The 21898-nt window shown below is 41.4% G+C and overlaps 4 protein-coding genes across 5 annotated transcripts; 2 read left to right on the top strand and 2 right to left on the bottom strand.

Annotated features, from left to right (window-relative positions):
* Positions 1-214: 214 nt before the first annotated feature.
* Positions 215-4738, bottom strand: seh1l (SEH1-like (S. cerevisiae)). The gene is made up of 9 exons (XM_037273978.1): positions 4366-4738; positions 3966-4016; positions 3729-3875; positions 3276-3487; positions 2624-2722; positions 2376-2516; positions 2095-2249; positions 1713-1866; positions 215-546 (listed from the first exon to the last, which is right to left on the bottom strand). Exons 1-9 carry the CDS (start codon positions 4474-4476, stop codon positions 369-371), a joined length of 1248 nt encoding a protein of 415 aa, XP_037129873.1. The 5' UTR covers positions 4477-4738; the 3' UTR covers positions 215-368.
* A 774-nt stretch (positions 4739-5512) lies between these two features.
* Positions 5513-11438, top strand: ptpn2a (protein tyrosine phosphatase non-receptor type 2a). The gene is made up of 9 exons (XM_037273880.1): positions 5513-5777; positions 7485-7575; positions 7782-7882; positions 7989-8087; positions 8363-8500; positions 8778-8987; positions 9319-9480; positions 9677-9864; positions 10180-11438. Exons 1-9 carry the CDS (start codon positions 5721-5723, stop codon positions 10367-10369), a joined length of 1236 nt encoding a protein of 411 aa, XP_037129775.1. The 5' UTR covers positions 5513-5720; the 3' UTR covers positions 10370-11438.
* On the bottom strand, positions 10644-15906 carry dync2i2 (dynein 2 intermediate chain 2). The gene is made up of 11 exons (XM_037273878.1): positions 15824-15906; positions 15489-15596; positions 14957-15217; positions 14768-14877; positions 14465-14622; positions 14276-14385; positions 13902-14066; positions 13435-13667; positions 13194-13351; positions 12535-12813; positions 10644-12229 (listed from the first exon to the last, which is right to left on the bottom strand). Exons 2-10 carry the CDS (start codon positions 15564-15566, stop codon positions 12575-12577), a joined length of 1512 nt encoding a protein of 503 aa, XP_037129773.1. The 5' UTR covers positions 15567-15596; positions 15824-15906; the 3' UTR covers positions 10644-12229; positions 12535-12574.
* Positions 15907-16031: 125 nt separating this feature from the next.
* Positions 16032-21716, top strand: cep76 (centrosomal protein 76). 2 transcript variants are annotated; one of them, XM_037273991.1, is made up of 13 exons: positions 16032-16238; positions 16932-17087; positions 17207-17291; positions 17375-17599; positions 17685-17870; positions 17946-18043; positions 18179-18307; positions 18393-18581; positions 19460-19626; positions 20316-20475; positions 20612-20785; positions 20915-21132; positions 21294-21716. In XM_037273991.1, exons 1-13 carry the CDS (start codon positions 16167-16169, stop codon positions 21430-21432), a joined length of 1998 nt encoding a protein of 665 aa, XP_037129886.1. In that variant the 5' UTR covers positions 16032-16166; the 3' UTR covers positions 21433-21716. The 2 variants fall into 2 exon arrangements, with proteins under 2 accessions (XP_037129886.1, XP_037129887.1); XM_037273992.1 differs by having other exon boundaries at positions 16097-16402.
* The last annotated feature ends 182 nt before the right edge of the window (positions 21717-21898 follow it).

The raw sequence follows: 21898 nt of genomic DNA, 5'->3' as shown, positions 1-21898 counted from the left end.
ACACAGCAAAGCCTTGAAAATTCAGCAAAACTTTGTCTTCTGTCAAGAAGATAGTCGATTACATCGTTGGTTCTACTAAGCAGCTGCAAGCAAAAGTCAAGACAGCTGCTTGCAAAGTGAGCAGCAACAATTTATGGCCATGGCACCTAGTGCAGCCTACAGGAATGAAATGAAGCTCTTCTTGAGAAACACAATGCTACCAGAATAGAATGCATTCAGTTGCATGGTGAATGAAAGAGCATTTATTTTCATGTTTACATGCAGTGAAAAACATAAAGGACAAAAATACATATAGAAGCCAATGTGTGGCCCACCTCTCCAATCATATTGTGAATTAATTATAGCCAATTCACAGTTGATATGCAGCATTATTGTCCGTCAGACTCCGGTAAGGACACCAGTGATCTTGAGGAAAGTCTGCGTGAAACAGACTGTTGCTGAGGCTGATTGTGCTCAGATTCACAGTGTTCTATGAGTGAGGGGGGAGGCAGCAGGTGACCATGTCTGGTTCCGGCTATGGGAGGATCCAGAGGGGGAAAGAAATACCTGAAGTCACAACAAATGAGAGACGACAAAGACAAGAATGGGAGATGGACAAAGAGAAGTAAGTAGAAAATGGCATTAAAAGAAAATGAAATCACATACTGGGACAGAAGAATGACTGAAGTTATGGTATATAGAGATACACATTATTTCTTGTCATTTTGGACCAGAATAACTACAAACTCAAGCCTTCATAGACACAAAATATCCATGCATAATGACACAAATAGCAAAGTGGAACTTTATCATCTGAGACTAGAAGCTCTAGTAGACTAGACAGGAAAGTCCTTATACATTCAGCATGCAACAGTCTGTATGGTTTGTAATCACACCATTAGAAAATGAGGGGAACCGTGTTCATATTACAAAAGTGGTTGCAAAACTAAAGCACTTTGTTAGACATTAAATGTTAGACATTAATTTTATGAAACTGCAAACATACACGATAAGGACAAAGAGTGTGTTGGATCAGATACTTAAATATGTTCTGTGTGTTCCAAATACTACACCATGAGACTATAGATCTGAGATGAACATTCATCATGACATTATTTACATTTTAAAACAAGTATTAAACATTTTGTTTTCATCCAAAATATACATGCATTACTTTATTTTCTACTGCTACTACAGAAAGGCAAGATGTCAGTAGAGTTTGGCTTAAGGATACAACTCAAGTGTAGCTCGGGGATGTGTATTTTAATTTCCAATCTGAATTTTGAAAGATTGCGACAATAGCTGATCAAACGTATCATTTGAATGTTCCCCTGTGACACACTACTTCAGGCTAGAAAATGTTTCTTTGTATTTGAAATAATAGCCACAGCTTATATGAACATGTTTATTCGGTTTACATTGCATGGTGGTTAGCCCTGGTACACTGCAAAATCAAAGCATGGGATTATTAACAAGCATCAGTACAAAACAAAACAAAAATATATTTTTTCCAAAAAAAAAAAAAAAAGATGTAGATGGTTGCACAAATTGAATGCCAACAACCTGTATGCCGGAAAGCGCAAGCCAAGCTCTTTGCATGAGTGCAGTTTGGCTCGGGGAGTTTGCCAGTGAAGCGGTCAGAGTCCCGGGCAGTGCGAGGCATACCGGGTTGTCAGTTCAGGCCGGCTCAGGTTGGGATGGGTGAGTGGTGTCAGGCAAACCACACCACCTACCTTCCTGCGGAAATTCCATTTAGGGCATTCTGGGCGGTCTGAGCAGAGGAGCCCACCACGGTTCTCATGGCTGTGGGCTGACCAGATGAACCAGTCAGTGGGCTGCCGTCTCCCTTCAAGATGCCCGTGCACTTCCAGTTGTCCATGTAGTTGGCTGTGAAAGGACATCAGGTTAATTAACACTGGTAACACAGAGTCCAGTCAACACATTTTCCAAAGCAAAATGTTCAAAATGTTTTAAAGTTGTCAACATGGCGGTAGGTATTTCATTTGATCGTAAAATAATAATTTGATATCATAAAAATATTAAAACCAATGAGGGTTGGGGCGAAGTGTAGCCAGCATTGAAAAGGCAGGCGGGCCACTCTCAGCGGGCACGAACCTTTCCATAGACGCACACAGCCATCATCTCCAGAGGAGGCCAGCAAGGTGCTGGTGATGTTCCAGCTCACACGCCACACTTGCGAGTTGTGGTTGTCAAACTGGGCGACAATCTGCACCTCAAACTTGGTGGATCCTGTAGAGGTGCTTTCCTTCCTGAACGAATTTGAAGCACAACATGCAAGTACTTGGTGTAATGTTGCAATCCATATCTGTGACCCGCATATTAAAACATCATCTTTAAAAAAAAAAAAAATCAAAAGAAAACACTGAATTAGTCACCTTAGAGGGACAAGCTTAAAGATCCGGACATCTTTTGTTGCAATAGCGAGGACGTGGAAAGATCGTCCCAGATTTGGAGCAAATGCAATGTCATGGACTGCATCCGTGATGGTCATCAGAGACTCTGCTTTGGCATATTTCCTTTCCCACAATGGCAGGTACAAAACGTAACGTTAATTAAGTTAGCACTTAGTAAGTGTTGTTTACACTGGAAAACATGTGACACATAACACTGGAAGAAACCTTACCTTGTGTTTTCATTGTATTCATAGATCTGAACTTTGCCACCATATGTCACGTTGCTGTCGTCGCTTCCCACGGCAAACATTGGCGGGTGAGCCCTAGAGCTGGTTTGGAAAAATATGCAGACGATTTAACTTGATATAGTGCAATAGTCACATTTCAAAAGGCCCAAACTCAGTTCAACTTGGCCTAAACACTGGAACTTGTCGTGTCACTTTAACTGCTATAAACATGATAAAAATGGAACATCGCAAGAACAAACCATGTAAACAATCTTAATTTTGTATCAACGTATTTTAGCTAATCAGCAAGACGAAAATGGCTTCAAAGTAAAACCTCCTGTGGTTTGAATTGAACAATCAACGATCTGAAGGAATGACTCGTAATGTCAAGGTCTCAAAATCCAACCGTAACATTTCCACTGAGTCGCACTTCCCAATAACCTGACTCACACTCAGATTGGAATCAGGCACAGACAACCCAGATAAGGCCATCCCGAAAATTTTGGAAGTGTATAAAACAATCTATGCAGACCTTGTAGGGTGAGCTTTTAAGTTCACTAACCGAGACTCTGGCATCAACCATACACTCAGATATGGAAGATTGTAATTACTGATACACAATGCTTTTAAACCTTGAATCAAACATCACTCTGACCTGGAGGGGTTCCAAGAAATGCAGCTGCAGCTGAGCTTGCAAGAGATTTCATGCTGCAGGGACCACTGACTGAGGTTCATGACATCTGGAGCTTCATAGATCCTCACCACTCCATCCGCAGAACATGTGGTCAGCATAAGGCCCATGTGTTTGGGAGCAAATTTCACATCAGTCACTGATGTTCGACTGTCCACAAGTGTGGTTCTTTTTATCTGCAAGAAAATAACAGGAGATCAGCACAAGATGGTCATGTGTCAAAGATAAGGGTGTAAACATTATTTCACTGTCTTGATACTTAGGGTGGTTAAATTAAATTTACTCTTATGATGGATATTGGATCAAAAAGTTCTAAAAAGGTCACTCAGTGACTTTTGAAACAAGATAATTTAAATGAGTTTGATCAGAAAAGAGTGTTTAATTTAAATGAGTTAATTTTTCTGGAATTGTACTGACCCAGTGGCTCTGCACTCTCTGTTTGTCATTTGACTCTCCTACAATCTCCTCCCAAACAGCAGCTGTCCTGTCAAAGGAGCATGAAGCGAGAACTTGTCCAAATTCTGGATGAGCCCAGGTCACTCTCCACACTGATCCACTATGAGTCTGCAGGCAGAAATAAATTAGCTAGTCAAGCTTAGTTTTCATGTACATTTCTGTAGAAATGCTGTCACCAAAGTTGGAGCGGGCTCATACCTTCCAGCTGGCAGTGCAGTGCCACTCTCCATTCTCACTTTTATCCCAAACCTGAAATTAAATCAAATATGATTTTCCCTTATGCCACAGTCTCTGAGTCCAGGGCATCAATATCAAACACGACTATATTTTGAGATACATTCAAATCTTTACAGGCGATCGGGGGAATCCTCTGTTTCGGTGTGTGCAGCATGACCTAGCTTGTATGCTACATGAGACAAATTCATATTTCCGACAAAAGCACACATTACTAAAACGCAAAAACTCGTAGGTAATAAATGCATTACTCACGTCCTTTAACGAATTAGCAAATGCAACAAAGTTGAAGTTCGCGCAATGTTTACAGAACGTGGGTAGGCTAGTCAAGTGAGGCTACTTAGGCTAACACGAGTTAACTTACTTTTACACTTTGGTCACTGGAACAAGTCGCCATTCTCCGGCCATGAAAATCATACGATACATCATGAATTAGATCTTTATGATCTGCTGCAATGCTGCGTGCAACAAACATGTTTGCTAGGACAGGTCACAAGTAACACACACACACTCCTCAGGCTAACATGCTTGTTATGACGTAAGTACGGTGTGTGTTGGCGGGCAACTCAAAATGACCATGTGATGGCTCATAATGACCACAGCGAGGCGCATTTACCTAATTTGCTTACGCGTCTCATCAGGGGTGTGAGAAAAAAAATTGTATAAAATGCGCCTCTGTTTTTACGTAGCTTTATAATGTAGCCATAATGTCAAGGTACATAGGAAATATGAACAGTGACGGCATTTCGCTCGGTCTATCATCATCGGGTTCTTCGTTTTCTTTTTCTTCTTCTACTTCTTCTTCCTCTCCTCTACAACGGCTATGTGTAAACTGAGTGCATCATTGCCATCTATTGGCCTACAGTGGTTACTGCTGCGGCAAAATTGTGACTTAAAATAGGCCTACAAATTTTGTAATCAAGAAAATAAAATTGTAATCAAGAGCTTACATTTTATTATTCTTTTATCGAATACATCTTTTATCCCTCTCCTCTTATTTAATGTTGTCCTCAAAAACCCAAATAGATCTGTAATGGAGTTAAATTCGGCGGCACATTGACTTTTGTTCCCAGGTTATTCCTTATTATCAAGATACCTTCCCTAAAAGGTACAATTGATCACTTCATTACAATTATACCAGACAATCGGACCTTGCAATGGTTCTTCAGATATTTATTAACTCCATGGGCTTTCTAGTTGACCGAGTATGGGGGGAAAAAACAAATACATAATTCAAAGTGCAGATGGCTGAACACATCATATTCCACCCCTGCTTCATCAATCATTAGCTTGCCAGATATGCTAGAACACAAAACTTAAAATGTGCTGCATTATAATTGTCAATGTTTTTTCAATTATATTTTACTGTCATTTGTTTATTTATTGGGGGGGAAAAAAGCTACATTTAAAACTATTCCAACGCCATGCAAAAACAATGTGGTTTCCAAGAGCGATATGCAAAAAGCTTGGACTCGAGGGGGCGGAGGAGAGCTGGCAAGCAAACGTCATCTGCGACTGCGTGCAGTTGTAGCGGACCAGTCACAGACGGACAGACAGACAAACAGACAGACTCCCCGCAGGGATCCCCACGGTCTCACACGCACACGCTTACACACGACTGTGAACTGTTCCGATGGCTTCCAGAGAGGACTAACTTGGTGAAGGCTGCCGCAACCATTTAGTCATCCAGAAAGTCTCCGGGGCGCTCTCCACATTACAATGGAGCAAGAATTTGAAGACATTAATTTTTCCGGGGGATGGCAAAACATTTACAACGTAAGTTTGTCGGTATTTACTGGGCCTTTAGTGTTTTGATGACGCGCGTTTGCTAATTAAACGACTAGTGAGCTAATTGTATAGCTAAGACAGTTCTTCGCTTTTTTTTTTTTTTTTTTTTTTTAACTTAAACCTGCGATCGAGTCGTCTAATTGTAGTCACGTGGCTATTTATTCTATTTTTGTGAATGAGAATTTTTTAACCCACCCACTTTTCTCGAAAGACTAAGGAGAACTAGCTTTCTGTGCTAGTAGACCACGACTTCCGTAGCAATAAAACGTGCAAATGCAGTGTTCCAAGTTGAGCTCAGTTAGCTAATGCCATTTGACCGCAGCACACGCACTTGCACACCCCAGCGTCAGTTTCTGAGAAGTCGTCATCATCAGGACTTCCAAAGAAGGCACGTGTTGTGCACCGCCATCTCCAAGGGAGCCGTGCGTTCACATTATCACACTTAGGTTCCGGTTTAACCCAGACTCTGACCATGTCAGATAAAACCTACTTATAGATTTTCAAATGCGACGCTCACGCAACCAACACAACAAAAGCGGCATTGACAATAAAAACAAACCGCTTCAGTTCAATCGTAGAAAACAGCTAGTGAAGTTGTTGTTACATGTTAGTACATGTACAATGAGATCTTTTCAAGAGGTGTTTACGAATAATAATCTTAATAGTAAATAGTTGTGGTTAGAGGTTTTGGCACTGGTTTGTATTTTTGTTTCACTTTGAATCGTGTTGCAATTTATGCTGCTTCAGCAATTTAGCTTTTAAACAAAACAAGCACACCCACACCTTTTAATTAACATGAGCTGCTCTGTACCAAAAGATAATCATTGCAGAGGGTATTTTATTTATGATTGACTTCAGTTGCTTGCATACAAACATTTAGTACTCTGGAGTGCTTCCGGAAATGTGTAGTTCAAAATTTATCAGGGTTAAAATCCGTGAAATTTTGTGTGATTCCTCATGCAATTTTTATGGGTCGTTAACTTTACTTCAGTCTCTGGAACTTAACTTTCCCAAGTCACCCGTTGACTCACCACAACATCTTAGCGCTGCCTCTGGCTGTCATGGTAATTAAAATATACTGACCTTTAGGCCTGTTTGCATGTGATAGGACCACCAATGGAAATAGGCTGAATTAAGTGGGATTTACAAAGAGGGTGTTGAGTGTGCTGTAATGCTTGGGGTGTTATGACGAAAGCACAGCAGACATGTTAGACACCTGGGAAAAAACTGCCAACTAAAATTTAAGTGTTAGCTGTTTTGTTGCTGTCAAAAATGTTCCGTATGGAGTAAAAATATTGTTGAATATTTCACAACAACATATTGTTTTAAAATGTATCCCAGAAGCTCAAACGTGCATATCTTATGAAGTGGCATTCTTGGTGTAATTACTGGCTTATTTTCAGAAAATAACTATTACTATTATAAACAAAATAACTATTATAAACAAAAGTCACAGTGTTTTGCTGAAGCATGTGAACACAGCAAATAAAATATATCATTAATTAAACTGCATGTATTGCAAAAGACCAGTCAAGGAGGAAAGCGTGCCAACTGAAACAAATGCAGCATGCATGTACATTGCATTACTGGCAGAGTTCAACCTTGCTTCTCGTCCTGACTGAAACAGCTATGTCATCTTGATGGACAAGACTGATTTTTAATGAACATTCTTTATGTTATTCTCTGTTTTGACAGGAAATCCGTAACCAAGCCAGCGAATATCCCTACAATGTGGCAAAACTTCCTCTGAATCGCAATTTGAATCGCTACAGGGATGTTAGTCCATGTAAGTCTCATATGTCACTTGTATGTTGAGAGAGGCATAATGTGTATCAATTTGGAAAGGTAATATTGTGTTGAGGTAACAAGAGAAAGTAAACAACATTCAGTTCTGTAGCATTAAGAACATACAAAAATAATGACAAGAAGTTGATGTGGTCAATACTGTCTTTGTAACTTCGGTAGTTGTGATTCTGTCTCTCCTGATTTTAGACGATCACAGCCGGGTAAAACTTGCAAGCTCTGAAAATGACTACATCAATGCAAGTTTAGTCGCCGTGGACGAAGCCCGTCGAGCTTATATTCTTTCTCAGGTGAGGTGTGTTACCAGTAAGTCTGTAAGGGTTCACTCAACGGCGGATTTGGGGAATAAAATGTTTTTGCGCCTGCCGCGTCTAATTTTTTTATTGACATTTACAGGGGCCTTTAAGAAACACTTGTGGTCACTTCTGGCTGATGATTTGGGAGCAGTGTTCCAAAGCTGTTATCATGCTGAACAGAATCATCGAAAAGGGATCTGTAAGTACATTTCAGCTCATCTCACCATTTTCGTGAGGCATTGACATGGATTTATAGATATTACAAAATAAAGCGCCACATTTTTCAGTCTGAACTGTTTAAAATCGGATTGATCGTGATAGTCATCAAATAAATATTGAATTATCAGCAGGCTTGCTTTGGGTTGGCATATTTAGTTGCTTTTATGATTGTGTTTTTGCCAGGCTGAAGTGCTGATCTTAAGCTACATTGTTTTACGAAGAAGGCAGGCTTTAATTCATTTTTCATTTTTACAGGAAAAGTGTGCACAATACTGGCCGACTACAGAGGAACTCCAAATGTCTTTCACTGACACGGGTTTTGTTGTCAGGCTGATTTCAGAGGAGGACCATTCCTATTTCACAATCCGAGTGCTAAAATTACAAAACACAAAGGTAAGCTCTAGTCTTGGCAAAGGAAGACTTACAGGGCATGTTTGGATAAGACATTTTGTGTGACAAATTGTTATGTCAGCTGCAACTTCTATTGTTTTATGTTCCCATGAGCTGTGCTGTCAAACCCTGCAGCAAAATTGAAATGAAATGCTTTCGTGAGAACTGCAGTTGTATCCTTCTTGTAATTCTTCTCCAGTGACAAATCATCCTGTTTATGCAGAACTCTGTTCACACAGTCCTCAGGTCACGGTTAAACACCACTCATTGTTTGTTACAGACAGAGGAGTGGAGATCCATTTATCACTTTCACTACACCGCATGGCCGGATTTTGGTGTTCCAGAATCGCCTGCCTCCTTCCTCAACTTCCTTTTCAAAGTTCGGGAGTCTGGTTCACTGGGAACGGAGCACGGGCCCTCAGTTGTGCACTGCAGTGCTGGGATTGGGCGATCCGGGACCTTTGCCTTGGTGGACACCTGCCTGGTCTTGGTGAGAACAGAGATTGTCCCAAAATGTGGATAATACGTGTTGCGAAGGGTTGACAAAGCGTCACAAATTCACCCCCCAAAAATCGCTATCATTTTATATTAATAACCAGGTACAGATGAGAACATAAAATCCTTTTCGATCTTGCCCCATTATGCATACACCGATGCACATAAATAAAAAAATAAAAAAAATCCCAAATTCAATAGCTGACTCCCCATTATCATTAAAATGCCAGACAAGACTGCCATCTTAGTCAAAATATTTGAATATTTGGATTTTACTAAAGGGGCAAGGCAACTGTGTGAACCTTTATATCAAATGTGTTTTACAGATGGATCGGAGGAATAATCCGTCCTCTGTGGACATACAGAAGGTCCTTCTGGACATGAGGGAATACCGCATGGGCCTGATCCAGACTGCTGACCAACTGCGCTTTTCCTACATGGCCGTCATCGAGGGAGCCAAACTCCTTGGGACCAACGGTTCAGCACAGGTAGCTCTTTGCCCGGATGTGATAGAGAGAATTATTAGTTCAATACAGTTGGTATTAGTTGGTAAAGCGATTTTTGATTCTCTCTGCAGCATATTTAAATTGGGCCCACAACCTTTTGCTACTCTGCCAAATGAATAAACACCTTTCCATATGATATTGTAGTTCTCCATGTGATCTGAATTATTCTTTGTATCAGGTCCAATCGGAACTGATTTCCAGAGGTGACCTGGAGACAGACATGGCTCCACCTAACCCTCCACCTCGACCTCACTTAAACAACAGCAGACCTTGTCTGGAGTCCCAGCTCCCCTCAAAAGACAGCATGCCCCTGCTTGTGGAGAAGCCTCAGTACCAAGGCGACGGCGAGGCAGACATCGCTGGACTGTAAGGAAAAAAAAAAAATCTCTTTTTATCTATCTGTCAAAGAAAACTCACTCAGTTGAAATGTAATAAAGATAAAGAAAAGATGGCTTCATAGATTATTAATCCAATAAGGAACGTTAAGTAACATACAGTGGAGGAAATAAGTATTTGATCCCTCACTAAGTTTGTGAATTTGCCCTCTGACAAAGAAGTGAACAGTCTATAATTTTAAAGGTAGGTTCTTTTTAACAATGAGACACGGAATATGGAAAAGAAAAACTCACGACATAAACATTGAGTGTTTTTGATGACTCATTGCTTCCCTTTCTCTTGCAGTGTGAAGAGGCGACACCGTGAAGAGAGGATTGCCAGCACCACACAGAAGGTCCAGCAAATGAAACAGAGACTGAGCGACTCGGAGAGAAAAAAAGAAAAGTGGCAGTATTGGAGACCCATTCTGCTTAATGTCGGCGCTGGTGCCGCGTTGGCTTTTGGTCTGCTGGTGTGCTGGATGTACTCCCAGTGAGCATCTCACAGTCACTTTGAACTGACTCTTATTTTGCACCAGTACCTGAGATTAGGTACTTCTCAAAGTAGATTTAGAGGGTATTTATTTCTTAAGGTCACAATGCAGGAGCGCCAGATCAAATGACTGTGTATATTTTTAATAGATCTGAACAAAATTAGTTACATCTCAGGATCTTGGTGCCAGCATGACGATTTCCTTTTCTTATTGTCTCTGAATGTACTGTATCATTTCATGGAAAATTTAGATGAAAGGTGCAGTGCAAAAGATTTTTTTTTTTATTTACAATGGTCATGTTTGTAATCCATACTCGTTCACATCTTTACATTTAGAAATTCATACTTTTCAGGAATTTGATACGCGAGTGTTGGAGTTTCTTCTCACTCCACCATCACGCGTTGAGTTTCATTCATGCATTTAATATGTCTGAAATGCAGCACTTGTTCTTCCATTCACATTCAGCAGGGCATCCCAAAATAGATTAACTATATATTTTTAGACTGGACACTTAGAAAGAGCTGCCTTGCTTTTGTTTCACCTCGGAAAAAAAAAAGTTATTTTCTTTCATTTTATGGGTGAATGTTTAGCTTTCATGTCGTTTGTTTGGAACCGACATATGGTTGGGGTCCTTCACCTCATGGTGCACCTATTGACCCACTGGATGGGCTCGTTTTTGTGTCATTACAGGTTATCCCGCTGTTGCTCTTCAAAGAAACCAAAGCAAACTTGGTCATTTTCTCCATCTTTTTTTTTGTACCCCTGTTAGGTAGAATGTATATTCTGTTGGATCTGTGACACAACTGACTCTGATTACTTGTTGCACCTTGGTGTTGCATGTAACTAACCGTACTGGTTTGCAATTAACTGGGACCAAGCTTATATTAGGTGGAAGTGCACAGCGGATTCATTTTCCTCTGTGAGCAAATGTAAATGTCTGTGTTTGCTGTTTGAGGATGTGCCTTTGTGTGATTTTAAATGGAACAAATGTGTGCTACCAGGTTTCCTGTAATCTCAAGATTTGAATTTGTGTGAGCTTTTATTTCCCTGGACAAAAAAAACAAAAAAAAAACATGCTCCCAAGGATTTTGTCAATTCTGTCATAGGCATGGTCTGAATTGGTTTGGATGTTTTGACGTTGACTGAATAGTTCCCCGTCTGGCTTTTATCAATTTTTCATTGAGTACATAATTTTTTTTTATTTATGGCATTCCATTTATTTTTGCTTTCCAGATCCAATGTTTTAAGTTTGGTACTATGTCACGTTACAATGCTTATAAAAATGTTTTGAACAAAACAACATGAAATACTTCTTAAATAAAACAATATCCTTTTTTTTTTTTTTCCCCAAAACTTGGCCTTGCAGCTGTTATTTTCCAAAAGACGCATTACAGTTTTCATGACAGCTTTGAACTTTTCTGCTCTACTTTTGCAAGAATATTATTCAGTGCATGAGTTTAATCATTCTTGGCAGATTGGCAGTTTTCTCCCAATGGTTTCCAGGAAGTGATTCAGTATTTCAAGTGAAGTTCTGGCTCATTGACCACCATTGATTCATATGCTGTTGCCTGAAGTACTTACTTTGGTTTTTAAAAATGATTTCCAAATGAACAAATGTTCACATGAATGTACTGGGAAAATGTTTTCAATTGCGTGAATAGAGGGCTGTCATTCCTGCACCACCTTTGCACTTCTGTTGCACCACAACCCGTGGAACATGCATCTACTCAAACAACATTCCTCTGGACCAAATAAAAGGGACTCAGTGTGATCCTTTATGAGATCCAGTGACTTCAGGCCCATAGGAGACTAGCAGAAGTTTGCTATCCCAAAGACCCAAATAATAGTTCTTTGGGCATATTGCTCAGTGGGCTAGTGGTAGAGTGTCCGCCCTGAGACTGGAAGGTTGTGGGTTCAAACCCCGGCCGGGTCATACCAAAGACTATAAAAATGGGACCCATTGCCTCCCTGCTTGGCACTCAGCATTAAGGGTTGGAATTGGGGGGTTAGATCACCAACTGATTCCCGAGCGCGGCACCGCTGCTGCTCACTGCTCCCCTCTCCCCCAGGGGATGGATTAAAATCACACGGGGATGGGTTAAATACAGAGGACAAATTTCACCACACCCAGATGTGTGTGTGTGACGATCATTGGGACTTTAATATTGGCCAAAAATCCAAACCTGTGATGTCATCCATCCAATCGTGTCATTCGGCTACTTGATTAGCTATCTGCTCCAGAAGATGGTTCTCCGTGGGCATCTGCTCTGTCAAATCAGTGCTGAGTTTCCAGACACCAACTGTCCCATCTGTTTTTCCCACTGCAAGGAGGCCAGGATTTTGACAGTTGAAGGCCAAACAGGTTGCAGCATGACCAACGCCTCCTGATTCGATCGTGGCTGCTGGTCTCAGGGAGCGGCGACTCAGATCAAATATTTGCACCTCACCTGGTGGAAGAAGAGTGCATTTGGAGGGCTTGACATAAACTTTTGCGAAGTAAGCTTTTCATTCTTTTTTTTCATTTTTCAGAATGCTGATAATGATTAGACTCATCTATGGCAAAGGTTCTGTCAATTAAAAATGTTAGATTATCCTCAGCAAAGACCCTCATTACTATGTACTGAATTTGTGGGAGGTTGTTCGGTAGGTGGTTCCGATTATTGCCTCATTTTTTTCTTAAGCACACAAGGTTAAAAAAAAAATCATCCTTTAATCTCTTTAGTACTAGTCGTCTTTTTCCTCAATGTTAATCAGTGGCTTTGCAGTCTCCCATTTAAAAAGATTATTTTTATTGACAGTGAGATTTCCAACATTTCTGATACAGTACCTTGTCCGGTGGCTGCAGCAAAAAGCAGCGGCCTGGTTGGAGACCATTGCACTTTAAAAACATAAGTGTCGGACACTCGAAGTGAGCGCAGTGGGCTGGTCTGCAGCAGAGAATGGAGGTGAGCCAGACCATCAGTTCCTGCACTCAAAAACAGGTTCCTAATGAAAACAAACCAGCCACTTGTGAGTCACCGGTTATATTTGGACAGGATTTAGTTAGTTATACGACCTTAAATCTGTACCTATGAAAAGGTGAACAGTGTATGGAGTGGACAGGGCCGCTAGCAGGCCTAAAGGAGAAGACTGTTGGAGTTCTTAGTGGCACACTGAAACATTCAGATGGGACTGCTGCTGGTGTCTGGGAGGAGAGGGAGCATCTAAGCAGAAGGCCACCCTCGGAGCCTACTAAGAACGTGTCTGGGTCCCATGGAGACAGATCCAAGGAGGTGACACCCACAGTGCCAGTGCCTTGACCCTAAAAAAACAAAATAAAATTGTCTGTTTACGCAATAGATCATTCAAATAACCTCTCCTGACCCATTAAAGACAACATTTGATTTGAAAAAGGAGCTATTATTAAGTAATACCTGGAATTTCCCTTTGTGGGGCAAATGAAGAAATATCTTATCTCATCTCTTTGAATATGAAGATTTTGTTGCTTTGAAATAAATTTCAAAGAATTCCTTTGTCTTGGAACACAGAGCCTTACCTTGAAGCTGCTGCTGGAAATTATTTGCTGTTGCACAAGCGCAAAGGCCGATTTCAGGACACATTTTCCTTGCTCCGTGTTCACTGTCCACAGAAGAATCCTCCCTCCAGAGCATGCACTCAGAACACCAAACTCTCCTTTATTACGAAGGGGCACCCAGGTAACCTAAGTACACATAGCAACGTTTAGATGTGCCTTAATATAATCCAACAATTATCACTTCACCGTATTATGTACATGAATAAACTGGTAAACATGGAAAAATGTAGGACTTTATTGTGGGAAGTTTTTTTTAAATGTACTCTTCCCACCACGCCTGGTTTTGGTTCCTTTATAGCGCCACACAAGGGAAAAAGATCATTGGACTCACTCACCTGACAAACAGGCTCTCTGTGGCTATCTGCAGACATGCCAGTTTGCACCAGTACTGGATCTGTAGACTGACTGGTGTCCCAGACTATCACTTCCCCAGTATACAAACCACCTGCAGCCACAGCAGCACAGACACTCAAATACATGTCTGTCAAATAATAATGCAATGAAGCACAGCCCGTGTTATATACCTGCCATGAGAGCGGGGTGCTTGGGGTGACAACACAGAGATGTCACTGCAGTTGGAACATCTATGATCAGATCAGCTTGTTTGGGGTTCAGACCTCCATGATCAATGTTCCACATGCAAATATATGACTTGTCATTGCTCCAATCACCTTCTGCCAACCTGACAATCACACAGGCATATTGCCTTCCTCAATGAGTGACTCATACGTTCTTGACTGCAGGAGAGCTTTTCAAAGTTTCTCAGAAAGGTAAAGGACACCAAGCTTTGGAATGATTCCTAGTACGAATCATGGGAAGAAACATACCGGCCATAAGCACAGGCTATTACTGCACCGGTACAACTCCAGGACACACTCGTTATATGAAGACCTCGCTCTAAGGCCTTGGGATGTTGAAGTTGATGAAGGCAAAAAACCTAAAAAAAATGATAAAAGTGGAATAGTTATGATATTGATGTGTCTAACATTTGATGGCCTACAAGCTTTACTGCTTACCATCTGATTGTGTTCTTCCCAGTTCACCTGAAAGCCATCAAAAGCATGACTTTTGGAATTTTTGACCAACTCTCGGATGACTTGGCCTTCAACTTGATCTAGGAACTCCTTCAAGCCCGGCAAATGGAGCACAGTGTCGGGGTCCTGGAGGAACTGTGTCGTTACATGATCCTGGAGCTCTGTTTGAGTACTTCCAACAACACTGGAACGAGTCTGTACTCCTGATTCAGCACTGTGAATGGTTCTGGTCTGACAGCCTCTCTGAAACATGCACATAAGTACCCACACATAGCCAGAAGATTAATGGATTTTGATATAGTTAGTGGACTTTCTGTTCAAATTTGCAGACCAGTAACATCTAGTAACAAGGTTGACTTAAATGTCGGCATTTCTATGTATATTTATTAGTTTTGATTTACACTGTAAGTTTGCAATTCTTACTATGACCTCCTTGTCCATGTACTTTGCAAGATAACTGCAGATTGTGCACAAATGATTTCATGACAAATCTAAAACCATCGCTCAAACGTACCGACTCCTGCGACGACTGCTGAGATTTTCTCCAGGATGACTGGATATTTACTGACACTTGGTCTTCGTCCGTAAACATGTTAATACATATGATTATGGAATGATGAAACTGTGGCGTGCAAGGACTGGAGTCGGAGTGACAAACGACGGTGCCAACGGCAGTTGTTTTAATGACATTTATAATTATTCTCATTCAACAACGGGCAGACTCTTTTCCCTTCGAGATCCTAACACACACTAAACTAAACAGGAAATTCCCACACGTGTAAACTGTCCCACCGGAACTATGTAACGTGAACTTAGGTTCCGGGTGAATTATGTCAACCCACTACAAAACGAAGGTAAACAGCTACTTTGACTACTAAATATACTATTCAATATCCGTCAACAAAAGCCGACTTCTTCTTCGCCTCGCAAGCATAAATAGGGTGCATCACTGCCATCTTTTGGTGCATTATTGCCACCTTCTTTGCCACATCAAAAATGGCGGTGACGTCGACGTGACCGACTCCCGAAGGGTCCTTATTAACCCCACGTCGCAAACCATGACGTAGCAGACACCCGGAATAACTCGTTCTTTACTATACCAAAGATATTTTGATGCATTAACATGTGTATACGGTGCGGTTTTATGTTCACGTTTAACGAACAAAATATAAGCAGTTCTGAAAATGGATAAATGGAAAGACATGGGCGTCATCAGGCATATGCAAAGACACTTTCCCGCTTGTTTGTCGCGGTCGACAGAACAGTTGAGTTGTTTACATTGATCCTAGTCGTTGTCAAGCAGTAAATACGCCTTTTACCTGTAACTAGATTACCGTTACTGTTCTCTGGAGCACTGTTACTATAATGGCTCTTCCTCCGGAGAAGGCCTCTGAGCTGAAGCGAATCATTCACAACCATCTGATTAAGGTGAAGATCATGTAACGTTGATCGTTTATGGGCACTTGAAATGACAAATGCTCTGCGTCCATGTTTTGTCACATGCTTAATTTTACTTGAACGCATGCACAAACTGTATACCGATTTTCACTAATCAAAGCCCTCGTTTTTTTCTTAAGGACATCAACTTTTCATAATAATACTTTATAAGTAGTGTATATTTAATCATATTTAGGAATTACGAATTAGGTTCAGCAACACTATAAAATGACAGCATATGGTAAATTGCGTTGCACAAGCTTTTAGTGCACTTTACTGTACATTAAAGCTGAAATGACTGAGTGCTCTTAAGTGCTATGATTTTTTATTAGGCTGCAACTTATAGGCACCTCTACGCCAATTATTATAAGAGAGCACAAAAATAGGTGAATATTAGTTGTCTTGGTCTTTATAATTTGGACAACAAATTAGAGAAGTCCAAATTGACGGCGGCAGTAGGTAGTACATTGAAGCAAATATACAATGTAATCTTTTTCCTTTACTGTTGTTCCTGCATTAGATGGATATTCATGGGAAGATCCGAGAGGTGTTGTCTGAGACTTTGAGGGATCACCAAGGTAGAACGCACCAAGTGTTATCTGAAGCAGACTTTCTCCATGCACTACAGCGCAGAGGCATCATTGATGACGTGATGAAGGAGCTACAAGTTCCACAGGTTGCTCCACACTCTTACTTGAATATTTATTTTGCCTTTTATTCTGTTAATCCACTGTTAATTGGTTAAATCTAAATATTTGTATTCTCATTTTCTTTTCTCACATTCTGTTTTGCTAGATAGCATCTATGCATATGGAAGCAGGATCTCCTCCAAAATCCAGTTCTCAGTTGACGAACGAAGAAAGGTTTCGCCCGACAAAAAGTATAAAATATAAGCAAATGAGTCAAAATCAGTTCCACAGACAAGAAGTTGTTAAAGACTAAAACTGTTTTTTGACATTGCAGCCAATATTGACCCATCTACACGTTACCTGTATTTGCAAGTGCTTGGTGGCAAGGCCTTCTTGGAGCACTTACAGGAGCCAGAGCCTTTACCTGGTCAGGTGTGCTCCACATTCAAGTTATTCCTGCACTTCCGAAATCAGAGGTTTCACTCGAAGCCAGTGCCCTGTGCCTGTGATCCTGACCTGCACGAAGGCTTCCTCTTCCAAATCCACATCGATGGCACAGGTCAATAGAAATAATGATTAAAACTGGGTGGTTCTTGCGTGTTGCGGCCAGCTTACAATGCTGTAACATTCTTTTGGTTCTGCAGGCGAAGGAAGTAAGATGGCGGATGCGACTGCTATGCTGTCCATTTGTGATCCGATTCACTTGGTGCTGATCAAAACTGACACTTCCAGTGAGACGGCTCTGGTCTCATCCTACTTCCTGGACTGGAGGACAGTCCTCAGTTCACCGAATGGGAAGACATGCTTGGCTATGGAACTGATGGGAGTGGGTGAGAGAACAAGTTATAATCTTGACTATACCTTATATCCCTATATTGATTCCCAAACTTGTGTTGTGTCACCAGGAAGTGAAAGCAAGTTAACGGCTGGTGTTTTGACGGTCAGTCTGGAGCTCTATCCTCCTCTCACAGAAAGACTGAGTGCTGACATCATCAGCACACAGGTAAACAACACCAACGCTGATTTAAATTCTGTATTTTTTCCTATCCTGTTCATCTACTTAACGATCCATCAATGCAGATGTCGTCGGTGTAAACCTGCCTCAGCATATTAATGACATTGCATATTTGTTATTCAGCAATCTCTGGAAAAGCAGAGGACAGCAGAAAAGGAGAGGATCTTCCTGGTTTATGCCAAACAGTGGTGGAGGGAGTTTCTTGAAATCCGCTCATCGAACCAGTCCAAAATGGTCAAAATTTTTGCCCAGGTTTGCTCATGTTTACATAAAAAAAAAAATGTTTCACTAACATTTGTGGGAAGATTACCCAGCTGGGTTTCTGCATAATCCTCAGGATGAAAATGGAATCAACAGGCCGGTGTGCTCCTATGTGCATATCCTCCGGGCCGGCCGACTGCTAGACAGTCCTCGACGGGCGGCCCGCTTTGTTAGCCTCCTGGCGCATGAGAAGGCCCCAGTGGTAGGAGGAGGAGAGAAGCATGAGCAGTGGTGCACATTATTGGCTTTCCTGTGCCAAGGAAAGGTAATGTTAACAATTATTGCTTCAGTAAAAATCAATTCAAGTTGTCCATGACATCACTCATATCAACTATAGCATTTATTTTATTTGCACAGTTTGGTGATATCTAACACAAAATCACACATTACAATTTTTTCTTAACAATTGTAATCTCAATTTTGCATTTTTTTTTTTTACATTTTATTGTATTTATGACAGCATGATAGCCTTTCTGAGAAGAAAGGGTTTGTGTAGTCATGCTTTTTCCTGTGGATTTCCCGGACCACCACAGGATAAATGTTTCCCGCTGCTCTGCTTTTTGTGCCTGGCAAGACAGACACAACACAGCTCTCGCAAAGTGGCGCTTGTCTGCTATGATTTATGACTTTCATTCCAAGGAAAATTAATTTAGCCTCGTCTGTCCCCAGCCTGTTCGGATGCTGCCGTCCATTTTAGCACTACTGGGGAACATCTATCATTCGGAGATGTCGTGAGCTCAAGCCAGCATACTGCAGCAGCAGTCAGCTCTAGTTGCACCTCTTTACACGAAACCCTTTTCCAGGACGAAGACAGTTGCTTGCTGGCACTGTCACAAAGCATATTGAACAGACTGAAATTCAGCTGGTGGACATTTAACATCACAGTTGTGAAAATTACAGTCAATTACTGATAGATTTTTTTTCTATTCCAGCAGTTCCCTTTCACCACAAAATCATGTTTCACAAACAAATCGTGTACATAAATTGATCCTTCATCCTTCAAATGTGGCTTATCGTATTGAATAATTTTCTGTGCAATTTAACATGGTCAGTGTAGGTGTTGCATAATGATCACCAGATTGATGTCAAGAGATTAGCAGACTATAAATAATGCATTTGACCTTATTTGTGTGTCACCCACAGGGGGACTGTGAGGATCACTCAACCTTGTTGTGCAGCCTCTTGCTGGGCTTTGGCCTTGATGCCTATGTGTGTGTGGGCACCAAAGCTAAGGGGATACCTCACACCTGGGTCATGACCCGAGGTACTGATGGAAGTATAACTTTCTGGGAGAGCTTGACTGCACACAGGTTTGTTTTTACTCACATACTAACAAAATCACTCCGCAAAACGGTCGTGCTTCCAGATCCGGCAATTTGGATTTCTCTGTTTGTACTCAGAAGACGTTCTGCCTTTCTCGGAAGAGAGGCGAAACATTTTCTGAGACGAGCTGAGCAACTCAGTTGCGATCAATTCAATCCCTTGAGAACGAAACAACCTGGATGAGAGTAGATCCAGAGGCACGTGTCTATTAATTTGAACAATATGCTTTTAAATTTGCTTATTGTTACTGTCATGTGCCGTGCCAGAGACGCCCGGCCGGCAGCTTCCCTCAGCCGCACCCCTTCGTTGTCATCATGTCTGTCACCTGCTCCCTCTTGTTACCTGATGTATTTAAACCCTGCCCGTGTGTTCCTCCTTGTCGGTGTCTACTGTTGTGTCACGTCTGTGTCCGCGCCTAGTGTTCCTGTCGTCTAGTTTCCCCCAGTCTTGTCTGGAGACTCACGGTCAGAATTTTATCCGTGTCCAAGTGGACTTCTGTCGGTCGGTCGGTCGGTCTGTCTGTCTGTTTGCTTGCCGTGAGTCTCTGTCCCGTAGGTGTCTTTGTTTCCCCACCCGACTCCCTTCCAACTCCCTTTCCCTTCAATAAACCCTGGTTCAAGCTGCAATTGGTCGCCCCGCTCCACTCATATCCTGACAGCTACATACGTCTGGTCAGGTACCTTCATCAAGCCATTGATCCCGATGCCCCACCTTTGGCCCCTCAGCCTAAACCCTCATACTCCTACCGCACTGTGGGCTGCGTCTTCAACCACCAGAGCTTCCTGGCTAATTGTCAACCCTCTGATGCTGTGGAGCTGTGTGTCTTTGACCTCCAGGTAAAGCAGCAGATGTTTATTCTGTAACTTGCATATGCCAATAATTCTTCTACAAGATTGGTTTGGGAGATAACGAGATAGATATTAGTCTGATATTTAAAATTACATTTGAAACGTGTCATTTTTTTCCTTTTAGAATCAATCTCGGTGGAAAGCAATGAGTGAAGAGGCTCTGAAGTCAGTGTGTGACTGTGGCTCCCTCAACTCTCTGCCTCCGCTTCCTCCACTCACCTCATCATCTCTTGATGCTGCTGCTGTTAGCAATCAGCTGGAGCTGGAGATGAGGTACTTGATCTCCGAGCACAGGAAGGTACGACATAATGCTGCAGTAGATAAATAAAATTCACTTTACATTTTGAAGTTTCCAATCATTTATACGGTTCTTTTCTCTGCACTCGGGAGCAAATTTAAACTCCTAATGTGGTTCTGTCATCTTAAGGACTTGAATCTGACAACAGTCTGGGATGACCACCTGTCCTACCTGCTGTCGTCGGCCTTGTCAGCCTATGAGATGGAACGCTGCACTGGGGTCTCGTGTGGAAATGAGGAATTTCAGGATGCTGTAAGGAGGGCTGTTCCAGACGGGCACACTTTTAAAGGCTTCCCCATTCACTTCCTGCACCGCAATGCCCGTAGAGCTTTTTCCACATGCCTCAAGTAAGCTTGGAACTTTTAATACAGCCCATTCAAATTTTATGGCAGTTATGCAAATCTGAGTGTTGCTCTTAACAAGAGGTTTTTAATTCTCACTTTTGATATTTCCTGGTATATGTGGTGACAAGAAGTTATTCAGTTCTGTGTTTTGTGTTGTTGTGCAGGTCCCGCTTCTGCGAGGAGATAGTGTGTTGTCGTGGTGACCACGTGAGGCTGGCCCTTCGTGTTCGGGTATTTATTTATCCAGAGAATGTATGTGCCGTGTGGTTTATGTTTGCTTGTAAGTATCGCTCTGTGCTCTGACAGTCAGTTGATGTCTGCGATGATGTCAGAACTATCAATTTAAAGCACTGTTTATTGCACATTGAGACTCAAGATTTTATTACTTACAATATTTTGATTAAGAAATTTACAGGTACATTTGATGACTATTTTTATGATCATACAGACAGTTCTTTGACTGGCTGTCTCTGCTTTTCTTATATTGCAGTCTTGCACTTTTCAACTGTGTTTGATATGTTGTAAATAAATATTTTCTCATTTTTGTGAACTTTGAAACATTTGTAATACAGTATAGTGACATACCACAGTGCGTTATACGTTGTATTTTTGGAAGAAATTTACGCGTATGGTCAAACTTTATTTAGACGCATACAGTACACTTGCAGTTCTGTGAATATTCTAGGTTTGAGATGTGAAATCAAACTGCAAAAAGACGAGTAATGTAGTCACAGCAGTGCAACAATTTGTGTGCTGACGAATTGTGATG

The sequence above is a fragment of the Syngnathus acus genome, chromosome 16 (assembly GCF_901709675.1).
Source record: "Syngnathus acus chromosome 16, fSynAcu1.2, whole genome shotgun sequence".
NCBI lineage: Eukaryota > Metazoa > Chordata > Actinopteri > Syngnathiformes > Syngnathidae > Syngnathus > Syngnathus acus.
This window is presented reverse-complemented; position numbering and strand designations above follow the sequence as displayed.